The sequence below is a fragment of the Oncorhynchus mykiss genome, chromosome 25, assembly GCF_057628025.1.
Source record: "Oncorhynchus mykiss isolate SJ-2025 chromosome 25, ASM5762802v1, whole genome shotgun sequence".
Taxonomy (NCBI): domain Eukaryota; kingdom Metazoa; phylum Chordata; class Actinopteri; order Salmoniformes; family Salmonidae; genus Oncorhynchus; species Oncorhynchus mykiss.
In genome coordinates this window covers 19138136-19157126 of record NC_143046.1, presented here as the reverse complement: position 1 = coordinate 19157126, position 18991 = coordinate 19138136, and the positions used below count along the sequence as shown (strand labels likewise).

Sequence of the window (18991 nt, the reverse complement as noted above, 5' to 3'; positions counted from 1 at the left end):
CTCTCATCCATGTGAACTTTTGCTTTTCTGTTTACAAAACAACATTTTTGCTCTGAATGGATTTGGTTTGCTTTGTTTGTTTGTTTCTTTCTGATGTCTGTGCTTCCCTCAATGATTCACGTTCATTTGGACTGTGGTATTCTTCTGAGTGTCTTAGTGAATCACTTGAGCGTAAGCAGACATCTGTGTTTTTGTGGAGTTTTTTTTCCTCGTGATACATGGTGTCTGTCACTGAAATATGTCCATTACGGCAACCATTCACATGGCTTTCCCTTCAGCCGACAAAATAGGACCTTTTTTGGTCCCATAAGCAACATACAGTCTGGAGGTTTTGGAGGATTTTGATATTCATCAGTGGTAGAGGGAGAAAGAGGGAGTCCCTCAGCTCAGGCCTCCCTCTGTCATGGTTCATCTGTCGGGTCTCAGCTGACACACAGCTCTCTCTTCTCATAACAGAAAAGTTGAGCCTCTAAATCCTAAAAGCCATAACTATAAACAAAGACTTGTTCAAAATGTGATTAAGTCATTAGGGCAGGCCTGAATCTACTTTACCGCAAAGAACGGACCCCACCGTTTCTTAATGTACTTTCAAATTGTGTGAAGAATTGTATTCCGGGTGTTTTTAAAGGCTTTTGAACTGTGGTCTTAAACTATATAGATAGCAACCCCCAAAAGCTTTTGTGCATTACAACACTGCCTGTTTTTGCTAAATCCTTTTCACCCGGGCCCCTCTGGCATAGTGGGAGTGTGTGACGTTTCATTAGGGTCACATGTGTCTTCCTGTGTCTAACCCCGACCACATGCTCTAGCCTCTAAACAAGATGGATGCCCGCGCTAGCGCCGCTCGTCTTTGATTGGTTTGTATCACGCTAAGGTTTGCAGTTCAGAACCTCTGGGACCATCGGCTCATTTTTTTTTCGGGCTGAGTTTCCCCTCCCCTCAGCCCCTACCATGTTTCCAGCCACGGCCTCCCGCTCTCCCCCGTGGCCAGTAATGGAAAATAATGTCTCTGTATTCAGCAGACGTTTGGCTGTCTCTAGATAATGCTCCTCAGCAGACGTTTGGCTCTCTAGATAATGCTCCTCAGCAGACGTTTGGCTGTCTCTAGATAATGCTCCTCAGCAGACGTTTGGCTGTCTCTAGATAATGCTCCTCAGCAGACGTTTGGCTGTCTCTAGATAATGCTCCTCAGCAGACGTTTGGCTGTCTCTAGATAATGCTCCTCAGCAGACGTTTGGCTGTCTCTAGATAATGCTCCTCAGCAGACGTTTGGCTGTCTCTAGATAATGCTCCTCAGCAGACTGACCTGCCTCCTCAGCCAGCTTATTCAAACAAGATGGGCAACCTTTTGTGGAAGTGATTGTGGAACTGGAAACAGTGACCGCTGCAGATTTGAAATGGCTTGGAGGTGGAGTGGTGGCCCTTCCTTGTAGATTCGGTTGCCTATTTCACAGCCTCTAACGACCTTGTCATTTTATTTTCCTGTGAAGAACGGTGATAAGAAGTGTGATGTGGTTTTCCACTCTGTTGGGTTGGGATCACACTAGTGATCATGTGGAGCTCTTCAGGACAGATGTAACTAATCTCCTGTGTGACTGAAAGGGCATTGGTCCACATATGTACAGTACTTGGTCTTTTGGCCCCTCCCTCCCAGTTAGCTCTGCTCCACCCCTCTCTCCCATAGTCTCGGCCTGCAGATGGAGCCAGTGAGGAGAACCACATCCACCTTTCATGGGTGACCTGGTCTGGCTGGCAGTGAAAAGATAGAAACAGGCATGATCAGACTTTTTAACATGCTGTTCCTCTCTAAATCAGTAAGACACCATTCAAAACAACTATCTTGTTAAATATTATCAGCAATGTAATGTTACAAACAATTCCATTGTAGAGAACATCAGACAAACCACGAATGAGAACCACACTTTATAAGTGTCTATATCTGCCAGAGGTTATGAATCTTATGACTCTTCTCTCATTCGTTCTTCTTGCTATACCCATCTTTTCTTCTCACCTTTTGTATCCCCTCCCCTCCACCCTCAGGACAGTGGTTACAGCAGTTACTGGTTAACATGGAGAGGATATCAAGTTTTGATTTACTTGAAGGGAACTCCCTAACCTCTAAGTGCTGCCTATAGCTGGAAAACTTTATAGACAACATGTGTCAACAATCAATCGGAGACTTTCTGCTCTCACACTATTCCACACAAACAAGGGAAGGCAGCATAACATGCTTCTGTGTTCGGACCTCTCTCCTTCTTTCTCCTCATTCCCTTCACCATTCTATTGTTCTCTTTCTGTTCTTTCCCTTCCTTTCCTCTTCTTCCTGGCTCAGCACACGAGAGAGTCTGGCCTCAAACACCTCCAGCATCGTGGAGAGCAACAGACGTCAGAACCTGGCTCTGAGTCCCGGACACCTGGGAATCGCCACGGGCAACGGTCCACCTTTCACCTTCCGGACCATTCCAGAGCCGCCGCCTACCACCCAACCCGAGAAACTCCAGAAACCCTCAAACTGTTTGGCCTCCATCACCAGTGTGTGACAGTGGCAGGAGAGGGAGATCAAATGAAGAGGGAGGTGTTGGGTGTGGATGAGTACAGCTCCTCCACCTCACTGGGGCTGTTCTAGTATCCAGACTGGCTGACACAACACACACAAGCCCATTCAGCGACTGGTATTACATTGTCAATCTGTCATGCAATGGTTTTGGTTTAGTTTTCCTCATCTTCTGTTGGGTAATTTTTGAATTTGTGATACTCACTACTACATTGTAACACCACTTCTCACAAGATTACATTTATAAAAATATTTAAAAGCATTGATCTTTTTCAATCCCATTCTAAACCTTGGAAGAAAAAAAAACGTCATTCTACAGGTCCTTTTAGGTTTTTGTTTTTACTGAGCAGTTTTAATTTATTTCATGTGACTGATTTGACTTTGACCTGCCAGTTGACATTCTGTCATTTATTTTGGTGTTAAATGTATAATTTTATAATCTCAGGTCACTCGTAATTACACTCCTCCCATTTTTTGGCTATGTGTGGCTGTTGAGCTTTTTAAACATACTCTTTAGCCCCCTCTGCTGGCTCACATGAGGCTCTGACACAATGCGATAGCCCTGCTTGCTAGACTTTACCTGACCCCTCTGCCATAAGGCCTACATAATGCTGTCATGATAATATAACAGGCAATAAACCGTTATGTCAGCTCATGACGACTGATTTACAGCTGTCCTAACAGAAACCGTTGTTTAGGCTTGTTAATTGTCTGGCCATACATCTAGACAATTAGCATACCTGAGTAATGGTTTGTGTCATGACTGTGTCAAGTGACATAAGCAGCTGTCATTATGGTTTATAATGCTATGACATTATTATGACAGTCTTACGAAGGGTTCAAGTGACATGTTATCCTAGTGATGTTAGGAGTGCAACATGTCCAGTCCATCCAACCTCTCTGTAGGGTACTATTGGTGTACCAGAGTAGCCCTCTGTTCCGTGGTACTGAACCCAGCCCTGACGCTGCTGTAGTCTAGATAACAAAATCCAAGTGTTTGAACTGGGCTCTTAGAGCTAATGTTTACATAGAATCAGGTCTCTCAGCACATTTTGGTACATTGTAAATACAGATTAAGGAAAGGCCTCAATGCCCGACAGGGATTGAGTTTCTAAGCAGTACCACACGGCAGTCATGGCCAACAATGGAAAAACCAAACTTTTATTTTTATTGGATTAAAAATGTCACACTATTCCTGGTGCTATTACCTGTGGTATTTTCCTGTTGAATGCATTCGTTGTTCAAATTAACAACAAGGGACTTTTGAATATGGACAACGTCGAAAACCATCCCCTTTATAGAGGCAGATAAGGTCAGTCCTCTCTTTTATAGAGGCAGATAAGGTCAGTCCTCTCTTTTATAGAGGCAGATAAGGTCCTCTCTCCCCACCTCTCTGAGTTGTTTTCATATTTGACCCTATGTTGTCAGATTCTCTCTAATACAACTACCTCCACAACAGTAGAGTAGTGGCTCTCCTCTTACAAATCACTGTCATCAGCCTGTATCCTGTGAATGTCAATGTTAAAGCCCTAGAAATGACTCACACACAAAGACCATGTCAAAGTGCTGGACTGACTCTCCTATTGTCATTCTCACGACAACAGAGCTCACATGTATGCGCCCCTCTCTCTGTCTGAGTTTATTAGAGGTGTTCTTCTCACGCAATTCTCACTTTTTGACTCTCACTTCCCCCAACAGAAATGTAATAATTTCTGTGCAGTTTGATTAGAGGGGGGGGGGGGGGGGTTCCTCTCCTCTCCTCTATTTAATGATGTTAAGGATATCAAAGATGACCTCATAGCACAGCATTTCCGTAGGATACATCACCGTCCTCTCAGCACTGTGTACCATCAGTATCCATGTCTCATACAGTGTGATGATGAGCCTATGAAGGGAGTGGTGTCAACCTTGTCACTTTGGTAGTACAGTTCCAGTCCAATGACAACGCATTGAAAAGGTCCATTTTCAGTTTTTGTGAGCTCTTTTCAAATAATGATCAACATCATCAATTCCCTCTGAAATCAAAAGGGAGAATTGCAGCCAAGACTGCCTTGTATTGTCATGTTTGCACTGAAATAAATGCCTGTTCTCTGGTTGCTGTAAAAGCCATCCAAGAAGGATGTTCTGTTTATATTGAAAATATTTCATATGAAATTCTGACAGTCCATGAAATGTCTTCCCTTAACATTGCGGATTTATAATGGAGTTCAATAACGTTGTTTCTAATTGTGACGGTATGTCATACTGTAGATGATCTTGGTCTGTCATGCTTAGTAAAAATAATGTCAACAATAAGAGGGATTTTTTATGTCTATAATATCTAAGTCCCTTTTTGTGTAGTCATGGTGTTTACTGTTGTTCTAGTGTGTGTGATATAACCTTTGGGGATTGTTACTTTTTAAGATAATAAAATAACATGTTTGGTTATATGTCTTGAATGTCTTTATTTAATGGAAGACCAGGGGCTGGACATATCAATTGTCTCGGAGTAGGGCTGCTGATTCGGGATCAGTTTAGCCTTTTAGATCACAATGAAAAAGATGATATGGATTAGGGGGACCTGATCCGAGATCAGCACTGCTACTCTAAGAGGCTTGATAACTTGTTTTCACCGGTAGATGACGCTAAAGCATCTCCAACCCACATCTGAGCTGCAATCTATCTCCACTAGATGGAGTTCTTCCCTCTATTTGGCTACAACAACAAAAACTAGTTCTTCTCAGCAACCCCCATCCACTCCACATATGGGTTCCTAAATAGTTCATAAGACAGGGACACTATATATACAAAAGTATGTAGACACCCCTTCAAATTAGTGGATTCGGCTATTTCAGCCGCACCCGTTGCTGACAGCTGTATAAAATTGAGCACACCTCCATGCAATCTCCATAGACAAACATTGGCAGTAGAATGGTCTTACTGAAGAGCTCAGTGACTTTCAACGTGGCACCATCATAGAATGCCACCTTCCCTACAAGTCAGTTCATCAGATTTCTGCCCTGCTAGAACTGCCCTGGTCAACTGTAAGTGTTATTGTGAAGTGAAAATGTCTAGGAGCAACAACAGCTCAGCCGCGAAGTGGTAGACCACACAAGCTCACAGAACGGGACCGGCGAGTGCTGAAGCACGTAAAAATCGTCTGTCTTCTGTTGCAACACTCACTACTGAGTTCCAAACTGCCTCTGGAAGCAATGTCAGCACAAGAACTGTTGGTCGCATACAATGACATTCTAGATGATTCTGTGCTTCCAACTTTGTGGCAACAGTTTAGGGAAGGCCCTTTCCTGTTTCAGCATGACAATGCCTCTGTGCACAAAGCGAAGTCCATACAGAAATGGTTTGTCGAGATCGGTGTGGAATAACTTGACTGGCCTGCAAAGATCCCTGACCTCAACTCCATCGAACACCTTTGGGATGAATTGGAACGCCGACTGCGAGCCAGGCCTAATTGCCCAACATCAGTGCCCGACCTCACTAATGCTCTTGTGACTGAATGGAAGCAAGTCCCTACAGTAATGCTCCAACATCTGGTGGAAAGCCTTCCCAGAAGAGTGGAGAGGCTGTGATAGCAGCAAAGGGGAGACCAACTCCATATTACTGCCCATGATTTTGGAATGAGATGTTGGACGAACAGGTGTCCACATACTTTTGGTAATGTAGTGTAAACTCCTGCATGACCTTTGGCCCGTGTCGTGTAGTTTATTGGATTTCATTCGGTCACTTTTATTGCTTTTGGACAGATTCTGACAACTTCCAAATTATGTTTTTTTATTTATAGCATTTTGTCTCTTTGTTTATCATTGTTTTGTGTCACTCCAGTATTTTGTTACGCTGCCAGGAAAATACATCTCTGGGGCTTGAAAATAATATAATCACTACATCTTGGGTTTACTAAGAGTAGAGAGTGAATAATTGAATTAGTGCTCACAGATTGTAACATAACCCAGTGATAAGTTTGAGGGCCGACCAAGATCAACCACATCCTAACATATTTTGGCTTAACCGTATGATTAGCCTGCTTACACCTAACGTAAGATGTTCTTAAGTAAAGTTCAACATTTTTTTTTCTATTTCCATCAATGTATCAGAATTCTAGGCCTCAAACTGACAATCCAATCTTGAACTTGCTAGGCTGCTGAATTTCACTCTGTGTACCCAAAGTAGAAGATGTCTCACCATTCTCATTGTTCAATTGAAAGTCGTCTGTTTCGTATCAACCAACGTCTGTAATGATGCATGTATAGGTAATTCAGAATGACCATATCATGTTGAGACCTTTGAACCGTGCCTTTTAAAAGCCATGCTCTACCACCATGCTATTGGCCTTGGCTTTTTACCAGGCCTTCTGCATTTTTACATGACGACTTGAACCCCAAAGTATTAGAACATTTACCCTGACTGGCTTCTGGAAGTCTTATCTTTTACCTTGTCAAAGTCAACTTGCTACTTCAAAATGACTGCTTACTGTATATTGTACAGTTCAGCAGACAAAAATCAGTTTTTTTTTCAAGGTTTTATTGATCAATCGAATTAGTAGAAACACCACAGAGCTTTTCCATGGAAGTCTGAAGATTTGCAGCAAAAAAAACAAAGGTGACAATAAGTAAAAAACGACATTTACTTCATTACAGTATAGAACAATGCAGAGAGTTCTTCTAAACCTCATATTCAAACAATTATAAAAAAGACGTCATTCTTTCATCCAACCCTCCTTCACAGATACAATGATGAAGAGGACATTGATGCTGTAAGGAATTTACGGCGCTCATGTTAGCTCCTTTAGCAGCAGCAAATCACGATAGAGATGATTGTAAACTAAGGTTGGTCCAGATTACTTATAAAATGTTTTGGTTTGCAAAGAGAGTTTTTGGATATATTATATAAACTGAAGGCACTGTCAACCCATATTTAGATATAAAACCTGTGTGATCAATGTGTTTTGTACTTTTCACTGTCATGTTTAGAATAGGAAATGGTTTGGAAACCTGTGTTGGCTCAGGTGCCATGATAGGGTAGATTGCTGTCATCAGAACCATGTAATTATAGAGTTGGGCCATTGAGATTTCTGCATTTACATGACACTGCAACATTCTATTGCAGCCATGTTACCTCCCCATTAACATTACATGGGGAGCATTGTAACATTCTGTTATGTAACAGAATGTCTAGGACTCAACTACATGGCTCTGCCCATAGAATTAGGAATGAAAACACAAAATAATAATTTAATAGGATCCATGACTCTGCCTGCCATTATCAGCGCATTATAGAGCTATGTGGGTATATGACATCACCCACTCTAGTGAATGAGGGAATCTCTCTGTTTCTAAGCCTGTAGAGACAGCACCAGGACTAGTAGACCCAGAGCCCAGAGAGGACTAGGCCAGGCCAGGCCCACAGAGCCACTGAGAAGGTACTCCACCCGGGACCAGGAACCGTTGTTGGGCAGAGGCAGAATCCCCAGAGTCCTACACATCAGGTTGTACACATCCACTGCTCTGATAGGGGCCGCACGCACATTCCTCTTGAAATCTGTAGGTAAGACAATTTGTTGATTATTATACCTGTGGATTTTATCATGGCAAAGACAGTACAGAAAAGTATAAATTATTTTCTGGGTCACTTCCAAAGTACATCAGTGTTATTTGAGGTGTTTGACTCATGATAATGATAAGAGTCATAACAACACTGATTAGAATATTGAAGTTCAATAAAAAGTTAGGCAGTACAGCTCAGATCATGTTAATGATCACTATGATCATAGTGATGATTTAGTACACAGGCACTGTGTTTACCATGTACAGTACATTGGGATCCTATATCTATATATACACACACACACACACTGAACAAAAATATAAATGCAACATGTAAAGTGTTGGTCCCATTTTTCATGAGGTAAAATAAAAGATCTAAGAAATGTTCCATAAGCACAAAAAGTGTATTTCTCTCAAATTTTGTGCACAAATTTGTTTACATCCCTGTTAGTGAGAATTTCTCCTTTGCCAAGATAATCCATCCACCTGACAGGTGTGGCATATCAAGAAGCTGATTAAACAGCATGATCATTATACAGGTGCACCTTACACTGGGGACAATAAAAGGCCACTAAAATGTGCAGTTTTGTCACACAACACAATGCCACAAATGTCTCAAGTTAGGCTGTGACTGCAGGAATGTCCAACAGAACTGTTGCCAGAGAATTTAATGTTAATTTCTCGACCATTAGACATCATTTTAGAGAATTTGGAAGCACATCCAACCAGCCTCACAACCGCAGACCACATGTAACCACGCCAGCCCAGGACCTCCACATCAGGCTTCTTCACCTGCGGGATCGTCTGAGGAAGATTAGGGCCTAATGAATTTATTTCAATTGACTGATTGCCTTCTATGCAACTCCGTAATATCTTTGTAAATGTCGCATTTATATTTTTGTTCAGTATAATTCTGTCTATAAAGGCCTACTGGTCAGACAGTTGTTACCTGGTCCCTGTGCTAAGAAGAAGCCCCGCATGTCCACAAACTCGTTGTCGTAGCCGTGCCAACCATGCTGCCATCCCTGCGGCTCTGGTGAACTGCTGTTCTGCCAGAAAGGCAGTTTGGACTTGCTCTGAAAACAGAGGCAGCCATGTCAGTACGTAATGGGTTAAAAGGCAGTGGAATGAAGGTTAGCCTACTTGTTCCAATGTTGCTCATTTGCTGTACATAAATTGTTCCAAATTACACTATATTCCCTATATAGTGCACTACTTTTGACCAGGGTCCATAGAGCTATAGTCAAAAGTAGTGCACTATATAGGGAATAGGATGCCATTTGTAATGTAAACTAGGTATATCATCACTGAGATGTGTCAAAGCCTTACCTCTGTTATGAACCAGCCAGGGTCAGCCACCAGGGTCAGACTGGAGACAAACTTCCCCCCCTTATAATGGAAGCGATCAGGGACCTGATTCCTCCTGTAGACATTCATGTTCCGTACACTGCTCAGTGCTCTGTAGACCTGCCATCAACACAACTCAGATTCACTACACATTTTATTCATGTTTTTTCTCCCTGCTTTGCTCAGGGAGAGGTGCAAATTGCATACCACTCTACATGGTACATGTACATGGTACTCTCTACATGGTAATGACATATGGGACCTTCGCCTGTACATTTGGATACAGAAGTTATGGCTGGCTTGACTGAGGCCTTTCATATACATTGTTACGGCGCAAACGTTTTTGGAAATGTTTGATTTGACAGAGAAGAGTATTCAAGTGACTAAATGTGCCAACATGACATGTTTGTTTCTGTTTACTCTGGCAGAGAGGAGAAATCAAGGATGCGTGTTTTTTCCAGTGTCTTGGCTGGGTTGAAAGACAATTGGCCTGTATGTATGACAGAAATGGAAATCAATTTACCTCCTCATATTTAGCTTGTTTTGGCCACAGACTGACGACAGGCCCCCGGTCCATCATCTTGACAACGTCAGACATGTTTATGTACGTCACAAGCTCAATGACTTTCTCCATCCACTTGATCTCTGTCATCCCATGGTCGGAGAACATGATGACGTTCAGCTCGTCACGCAGGTCCTTCTCCTGAAATACAGCAGGGTGGTGGTGACCTGTTCAGATCAAAAGCTGTGTCCCGTGTCCCAAATGACTCCCTATTCCCTATATATAGTGCACTACTTTCGACCAAGGCCATCTGGTCACAATGTCCGCTCAACATTCTCACCACAATCAGTAGGCTATGTCTGTTACTTTGTACAAATCATTGTAGAATGGAAACATTTTTGCTGGATTGAGTTGTTCATTTTTAGTCTCTTTTCAATGTTTGGAAAACAATATAGGGCCTAACCTTAATTTTTTGGTTTAGCACCTGGAAGGCGATGTCCAGCCTCTGAACAGCAGTCTTCACCTGAGAAGACATGGGGCCATAGTGATGCCCCTCTACGTCAATCTTCTCATAGTACACAGCAGCCATGTCTGCTCTGCCACTACTGATGAAGTAAACACATGCTTGTTGTTATAACACAACAGAATGGCACTACATTCCAAACCTGGCTGATGCCAAAATACCTAAATTTCTTACCGTAAACCATCGAGAGCTCTTTCAATAGAATCTGTCAGATTTCTCTCTGTGGGATTGTAGACGTATTCCTCACAGAACGAAGGTCTCACACCCAGAATCTCCACCTCACAACCTGATAACATGACAGTAGAATCAGGTGTCACATCACTGCTCACTGTGCTTCTAGAATGTTCACGCTTGAGTTCATCTTAATGATCCAATTGGAATGAACATCACTGGAAAGCATTTAATTTGATTCCAGAATATCCCGCATCTGATTCCTGTGTTCTGTATATGACTGGTAGACAAAACATTTAAAATACTTGAATAACTATAATTATATCCAAAACAATGTAATGCCAGAATTGTCCTTACCGGGCCAATAGTACATGAAGACTTTCTTCCCGAGTTTCTGCATGGTTACCCAGATGGGCTCAGACCCGTCCCACCACATTGGCAGCCGACTGTCTGGGTTGATGCCGATTAGGAATTCCTTGAGAGAGCCCTGATCCCACATGTAATTCCCTGTCATTTGGTGCACTTCACAGTACCGGCCTGAAAACCCAGAAATTGCTTTTTTATTTCAGAAGTTAGATATGAACATAGATAAGACTTTTTATGGGCAAAGACTCAAGGGAGAGTAGTGAGTTTGATGTGTGCCAGCTTTATAAGGACATTGGAGTATTTCTGGCCCAGTTACTTATTTTTATCCAACTCGGTCCAAAAGGGTTCCTGTGACTGAAAACTGTTGTCTACAGCTGTGTTTCAGTTCTAAACCATCATTTAGATGTTAACTAAGTTGGTATCCATGATCCCAGACATGAATACTGAATACTTCAGTTCTTTTCATTAAGCAACCCGTTGACCTGTAATTTTACTGTTCTGTATTTGTTATGGGATATTGTTCTGTATTTGTTATGGGATATTGTTCTGTATTTGTTATGGGATATTGTTCTGTATTTGTTATGGGATATTGGGTCATGTTAAGTTTGCAAGCTAACCCTCCAGTGCTTTAAACACAGCCAGCATTCACAAAATAGCTCACAAAATATGATGTATTGTGTAACGGCAGTCAGCCGGATGCTTTTTGGTCACAGAGCCTACACGCTTAGAAAAAGAGGTTCCAAAATGGTTATTCGGTTGTCCCCATAGGAGAACCCTTTTTGGTTCCAGGTAGAAGAACCCTTTTGGGATTCATGTAAAACCCTTTTGGGATTAATGTAAAAACCCTCTGTAGAAAGGGTTCTACCTGGAACCCAAAAGGGTTCTACCTGCAACCAAAAAGGGTTATTCAAAGGGTTCTCCTATGCGGACAGCAGAGGAACCATTTAAGGTTCTAGTAGCACCTTTTTTCTAAGTGTAGTTTAACTGGCTGAAACAGACCATGCCTAGGACTGATATGATGCAATAAAACAACAAATGATTATCTCTGAGCGCTGACGTCTTCGTTCGTTAAAGTTGTTTTACTGCTATGTTCTCTAGGTTCAATTCAGTTGAGACAGTGAGCGAGTGCTTTCTCCCCCACCCTTACAAAACACACACAGACTCAAGGTCATCCACACACACAGGCAGTGTCTCCTCCTCCCTTCCCCTAGCAGGCTCACACTACCCAGCATCACAACTCACAACACAAACAGAACAATTAACATAAAACACAACTACAGTCACAACTCAACTACAGTCACAACTAATAACACAACTACAGTCACAACACTAACACAACTACAGCCACAGCACTAGCAACTAGTCACAGCACTAACACAACTACAGTCACAACTCATAACACAACTACAGTCACATCACTAACACAACTACAGTCACATCACTAACACGACTACAGTCACAACTCATACACGACAACACGTTGAGCAAGGACACATCTTTTATTTGAACAACCGTTCAGTACTGCCACTGCTGTTTGTAGAGGCACTCATGCAACTATGTTGTTCCTTATTAAAGTGATGCCAGGAATGTAGCTAATCTCGGGTATTTTGGAGCCACAGCTGGTTAGAGTTACGACATTCAGAAATGACTCAAATAAATGCTCTGAATCATTTTGGTAGCTCAGCCTAGAGTTTTTCCTTTGAGAAAAACAAAAACTGCAGCTGTGTTTTGTTAGCTGCCTGCAATAGTCTCTATGGACATCTGAGGTTCAGTTGAAATAGCACTGAGAGGGTGAATGGGGCCAGTAAAGGACCTTTATAAGGCTACCTATTTACTGTACAGAGATGCTAGAATGAACATATTTTTCCATTATTAAAGTTATTTACTGTAGCTTTTCAGGGGAAATAGATTATGCATGTACAAACTACACATTGACACATCCTCTTTGGACTGGATGTGTCAATGTGTAGTTCTTACATGCATAATCTATGAGCAGAATTACTGTCTAACCTCAATTAGGCATGAAATCCCTAGTTTGAAAGCAACTAATTGCTGGCGCCATTTCCCCCCAGGTGGACCAGCCTCCTAGCAATTTGAGTTCCAACCAGTGTCATGTATTCATGGATGCCAAGGGATGCCAGGCGTCCCCAAAACATGAACCAAGAACTAAATACAAAAATGTTTTTTAATGTATCTTTCATCTCTCTGTTTCATACTTTTCCTTCAATTTGCAAGAGGCTGAATGTATCTCACCGGAGAAAGAATCCGAGCAAGTGAAACAGCGCCCCTCTGTCTCAATATGTATAGCCCATCTAACTGATGCTGTCTGGTCAAAAAAAGTATGACATTAATGCTACCCGTAGCATTGAATGCAAGGGAAGCCAGAAAGCATTTGGACTCTCTTTAAATTAATAAATTTTTCAAATAATAGCCAATCAGTGTTGAGCTAAACTGAGTGAGCTCAACTGTGAATGGTCCTAGCACTCCCAAAAAAAGTGTCAAAGGAAGCCAGTTAGAATTTGGCTTCTCACCAATCACATCAAAAGCCAAATGTCATTGACAGACATTCTTTATTGTTGCATCTCCTTGTGTCGTTGTCCTCAGGTGGTTAGCTAGCTAAAATGGCCCTTTCCTAAATTAACCATGGATGGAGATAAATTAAGTTAAACCACAAGTCCAAATCCCTGTGTGGGCTACTAGCCAAGGATCACAATGGCGATTCTGATCCAACCATAAATTCATACATTGTAGTGCCCCTAGCCTGAGAGGATGGAAGTTACATATGTAGCTAGAAGTAATAGGCTAATGTTAACTAGCTGGCCCAGTGCATTGTTGCCCATGAATAGAAGTTAGGCTAGCGAGCAAGCATTTTAGCCAGGGAGCCTAGGACAAAAAAAACTAATGTTTGAGTCATGGTACGTTTCGGCAACATGAAAGAGAGGAGGATGGATTTCACGTTTCTCTACAAGTAGGGTGAGTCAACATGTTTTTTCTACTTGCACACCCGCACACGCCCACAAACGCACACACAGAAATCATCATAGGAGATTAGATTATGTTGAAATGTTGAAGGAATAGTGGAGATAGCTCCTGCTTTCTTTGCGACATGCTGTAACTCTCTGTGTTTCCAAATCAATAGTTGTTTAGTAGCCCGAAAATGTTGGAAACATTACCTTGCTTGACAATACTGTAGGTCATGTAACTGTTTGTTACATGCAATATGCTTTGTGGACTTCACCAGACAGATGTTGCTCTCCGTTTTTGTGATGAATCAAAGATGTGGTTGACTTTATTCTGCCACTGTGTCTTTTTCTTGTCTTGGCCTATATATCACGGTGTCAAGGCATTTAACTAACATGTTATAGAGCAAACAATGCAATTGTGACAACAAAGGTTTTAATATTCTTCCTGGCTTGGCTACCCCAGTGATGTTACCCACGCACCACTACTGGTTCCTCGCCATTTGAGTGACAGCTAGCAAGATGCACACACAGCAGAGCGAGAGAAGGAGAGCAATGACGTGGCACACATATCTGCACACGTGACGTACTACGCAATTTTTGGGGACCACTTTTGGCTTGTGAGCGCAACTTTTAGAACTACAAAGAATACAAAAGTACCAGAGAATATATTTTATAATATATACAGCAGGACAGTAAGAAGTACTCTCTCCTCTTTCTATGTGTAGAAACCCTGCAGTCTGTACAGTAAACTCACAGGTAGAGCTGCAGCACTTGGCTCTTCTGAAGAAGCCTCCTTCCCTGACCCCCTCCAAATAAACCAGTCTCTGAAAAGCTCCATCAGCTTTGAAATAGCTTCTTCTGCATGGTTGCAGTCTAGCCCGGCGTGACTAGAGCGCCTTGTGTCAGATGCCCGGGGTGACGGGAGGGCCCTGTGTCAGATGCCCGGGGTGACGGGAGGGCCCTGTGTCAGATGCCCGGGGTGACTGGAGGGCCCTGTGTCAGATGCCCGGGGTGACTGGAGGGCCCTGTGTCAGATGCCCGGGGTGACTGGAGGGCCCTGTGTCAGATGCCCGGGGTGACTGGAGGTCCCTGTGTCAGATGGCCTTTGTCAGCTCTGTTTTGGTTACGTTGTTAATGCACGTGCACAAAATGATGGTAGCAGCCTAAGCCGAAGCTTTGTTGAGGGGAATGTGCTCTACCAAAACAACTTACATCAGCAAATCATCCACAAAGTGATCCGGTGATTGGGAGGGATTTGACAGAATCTGTTGTCTTTCGGGCTTTACTGTTCTTCCCTCTGCACTCTCTCTGCCAGGGGTTCAGCCTGGAGTGGAGATCGCCTACAGCCGCTGACTGAGGAGCCATACAGCCCAGGGCTGTTATCACTGAAGTACTACCTACATCTGTTGTTATGTCACTACTACACTGTCATTGATGGTGTCGTTCACTGCCAGGACTCTGAAGAGGTCCAGTGTTTGGCTGAGAGAACTGTTCAGGTGCAAAGCAGTGTATGTTGTTAGGTATATGAGAGAACTGTTCAGGTGCAAAGCAGTGTATGTTGTTAGGTATATGAGAGAACTGTTCAGGTGCAAAGCAGTGTATGTTGTTAGGTATATGAGAGAACTGCTCAGGTGCAAAGCAGTGTATGTTGTTAGGTATATGAGAGAACTGCTCAGGTGCAAAGCAGTGTATGTTGTTAGGTATATGAGAGAACTGCTCAGGTGCAAAGCAGTGTATGTTGTTAGGTATATGAGAGAACTGCTCAGGTGCAAAGCAGTGTATGTTGTTAGGTATATGAGAGAACTGTTCAGGTGCAAAGCAGTGTATGTTGTTAGGTATATGAGAGAACTGCTCAGGTGCAAAGCAGTGTATGTTGTTAGGTATATAAGAGAACTGCTCAGGTGCAGGTTTCTGCATTATGATGCGTTCACATGACACAACAACATTCTATGGCAGCCATGTTAGCACCCTATTAACATTACATGGGTAATATTTAAACAATGCTATGTCACGGAATGTCTAGAATTAGAACAATATTCAAAATTCTAAAAGTTGGCCTAACTTTAAATATATACAGTTGAAGTCAGAAGTTTACATACACTTAGGTTGGAGTCATTAAAAGTTGTTTTTCAACCACTCTACAAATTTCTTGTTAACAACTATTGATTTGGCAAGTCAGTTAGAACATCTACTTTGTGCATGACACAAGTAATTTTTCCAACAATTGTTTACAGACAGATTATTTCACTTATAATTCCCTGCATCACAATTCCAGTGTGTCAGAAGTTTACATTCACTAAGTTGACTGTGCCTTTAAGCAGCTTGGAAAATTCCAGAAAATGATGCCATGGCTTTAGAAGCTTCTGATTGGCTAATTGACATCATTTGAGTCAATTGGAGGTGTACCTGTGGATGTAGTTCAAGGCCTACCTTCAAACTCACTGCCTCTTTGCTTGGCATCATGGGAAAATCAAAATAAATCAGCCAAAACCTCAGAAAAACAATTGAAGACCTTCACAAGTCTGGTTCATCCTTGGGAGCAATTTCCAAACGCCTGAGGTACCACGTTCATCTGTACAAACAATAGTACACAAGTATAAACACCATGGGACCACGCAGCCGTCATACCGCTCAGGAAGGAGACGCGTTCTGTCTCCTAGAGATGAACGTACTTTGGTGCGAAAAGTGCAAATATATCCCAGCACAACAGCAAAGGACCTTGTGAAGATGCTGTAAGAAACCGGTACAAAAGTATCTATATCCACAGTAAAACGAGTCCTTTATCGACATAACCTGAAAGACCGCTCAGCAAGGAAGAAGCCACTGCTCCAAAACTGCCATTAAAAAAAAGAGACAACGGTTTGCAACTGCACTTTGGGACAAAGATTGTGCAATTTGGAGAAATGTCCTCTGGTCTGATGAAACAAAAATATAACTGTTTGGCCATAATGACCATCGTTATGTTTGGAGGAAAAAGGGGAAGGCTTGCAAGCCAAAAAACACCATACCAACCTTGAAGCATGGGGGTGGCAGCATCATGGTGTGAGGGTGCTTTGCTGCAGGAGGGACTGGTGCACTTCACAAAATAGATGGCATCAGGAGGTAGGAAAATTGTGGATATATTGAAGCAACGTCTCCAGACATCAGTCAGGAAGTTAAAGCTTGGTCGCAAATGAATCTTCCAAATGGACAATGACCCCAAGCATACTTCCAAAGTTGTGGCAAAATGTGGCAAAAAAGGACAAAGTCAAGGTATTGGAGTGGCCATCACAAAGCTCTGACCTCAATCCTATAGAAAATGTGTGGGCAGAACTGAAAAAGTGTGTGTGAGCAAGGAGGCCTACAAACCTGACTCAGTTACACCAGCTATGTCAGTAGAAATGGGCCAAAATTCACCCAATTTATTGTGGGAAGCTTGTGGAAGGCTACCTGAAACGTTTGACCCAAGTTAAACAATTTAAAGGCAATGCTACTAAATACTAATTGAGTGTAAGTAAACTTCTGACCCACTGAGAATGTGATGTGAAGAAATAAAAGCTGAAATAAATCACTCTATTATTATTCTGACATTTCACATTCTTAAAATATAAAGTGGTGATCCTTACTGACCTAAGACAGGACATTTTTACTAGGATTAAATGTCAGGAATTGTGAAAAACTGAGTTTAAATGTATTTGGCTAAGGTGTATGTAAACTTCTGACTTCAACTGACATTCTGTGACATAGCATTGTTTAAATATTTCCCATGTAATGTTAATGGGGCGCTAACATGGCTGAATGTACCATAATGCAGAAACCTCATTGGCTCAACTCTCTAGATACATGGCTCTGGGTGTCCCTCGTTTTCACTCATAACATATGTAAATAGCACAATAGAGACAGTGTGGTTGCCAGGAGGGAGAGGGGCATGGGGCTCTGTTACTGATGAGGCAGAGTTCTACTGCTTGAGGGCCCAGGACAGCTGTGCCAGGCTCCTGTCCATCAATGGATGTATTATACATCCATCACTGAATTAGGCTGCTAGCAATGTCTACACAAGGATTTCAGAGTATGGCCTACTTATGAAATGTTATCTGCGTTCCATTCCATGGTGTAAAGTTTCCTTTCAGTAATTGTTGGGTTAATATTTGTCAACCTAAGTTATCAAATCATTCATTACCAATGAGTCATTCTGCAACAATATTGATGAGAATGATTGACCAATTATTGTTATTTCAGTGTAGCCACAACAGAGTACAAATGGCTACTTTACAACTTTGTACATAAACATCAAACTCCACTGTCACTATTTCCTATTTGTTCAGGCAAGCAATAAAGGTTCAAATGGATTGCGCCTATGAATTTACCATTTAGTAACACAGTATGTCCAAGATAACAAATAAATGGCTCAAGTTCATAAAATCTGATTTGGTGATCAATCATGGTCAACCTTTCGTAGCCTAATCTATATTTTTTCACAGCTGTAACTTTGAGGCACAGTCAGCCAAAGGTAAAATCATCTCACCTGTCATTAGTGAGTAGTAATTGGGGTATGAAAGGCTGGGGAAGTCGGGGGTCATGTAATCCACTTTGACCCCATTATCCATAATCTCTTTAAACCCAGGCAAGTTTTGCAGATCGTCCATGTAATCATATCGAAAACCATCGATGAGGAACACCAGAAGTTTGCGGCTGGCGAGGCAGGATCCCGACAAAAGCACTGCGAGAATGGCGATAGCGCAGGCCAGGCTCAGTCTGGACATGATGGCTCGTGACGGTCCACTGACACGCACATGTAACGGTACTGAACTATGCGAGCAGAGGTAGGGGCCCCAATATGAGTAGAGGCGGGGCTAATGGCATTGTTATAGGGCTAGGCCTACTGCAGTTTGAGAATGAAAGTCCATGCACTCAGACTCACTCTAAGGAAAAACACATAAAGTTTTAAGGCTATTCTTTATTTTGTTATATAAATACTTAATAATGGCCTAGGCTTATGTGATATTTGTATTTAATCATTTGTGATTTATTTTATCATTTCTACAGTGG

The 18991-nt window shown here is 42.2% G+C and overlaps 2 protein-coding genes across 5 annotated transcripts in view; one reads left to right on the top strand and one right to left on the bottom strand.

The window, feature by feature from the left end:
• The window catches only part of LOC110504728 (storkhead-box protein 2), a 104555-nt gene extending 99574 nt beyond the window's left edge, over positions 1-4981 (top strand). For 3 of the 4 annotated variants that reach the window (XM_021583522.3, XM_021583523.3, XM_036970401.2), the window contains exon 4: positions 2333-4981. In XM_021583522.3, coding sequence (XP_021439197.2) covers positions 2333-2540 — 208 coding nt within the window. In that variant the 3' untranslated portion in view covers positions 2541-4981. The remainder of the gene's footprint in view (positions 1-2332) is intronic. The other variant, XR_016491813.1, reaches the window with a different exon arrangement.
• A 2177-nt stretch (positions 4982-7158) lies between these two features.
• enpp6 (ectonucleotide pyrophosphatase/phosphodiesterase 6) lies at positions 7159-18838 on the bottom strand. Its single transcript, XM_021583521.3, has 8 exons — positions 18468-18838; positions 10992-11171; positions 10638-10749; positions 10404-10545; positions 9962-10141; positions 9421-9558; positions 9041-9167; positions 7159-8086 (listed from the first exon to the last, which is right to left on the bottom strand). Exons 1-8 carry the CDS (start codon positions 18703-18705, stop codon positions 7881-7883), a joined length of 1323 nt encoding a protein of 440 aa, XP_021439196.1. The 5' UTR covers positions 18706-18838; the 3' UTR covers positions 7159-7880.
• Between the last annotated feature and the right edge of the window lie 153 nt (positions 18839-18991).

Excerpts from the sequence above, each read along its gene's own strand:
- enpp6 (XM_021583521.3), bottom strand. The coding sequence starts at position 18,705 with ATGTCCAGACTGAGCCTGGCCTGCGCTATCGCCATTCTCGCAGTGCTT. Across the intron at positions 10,546-10,637 it reads AGAGCTCTCGATGGTTTACG|TAGTGGCAGAGCAGACATGG; the intron begins GTAAGAAATTTA and ends TTACTTCATCAG. Across the intron at positions 10,142-10,403 it reads TGCTAAACCAAAAAATTAAG|GAGAAGGACCTGCGTGACGA; the intron begins GTTAGGCCCTAT and ends GCTGTATTTCAG.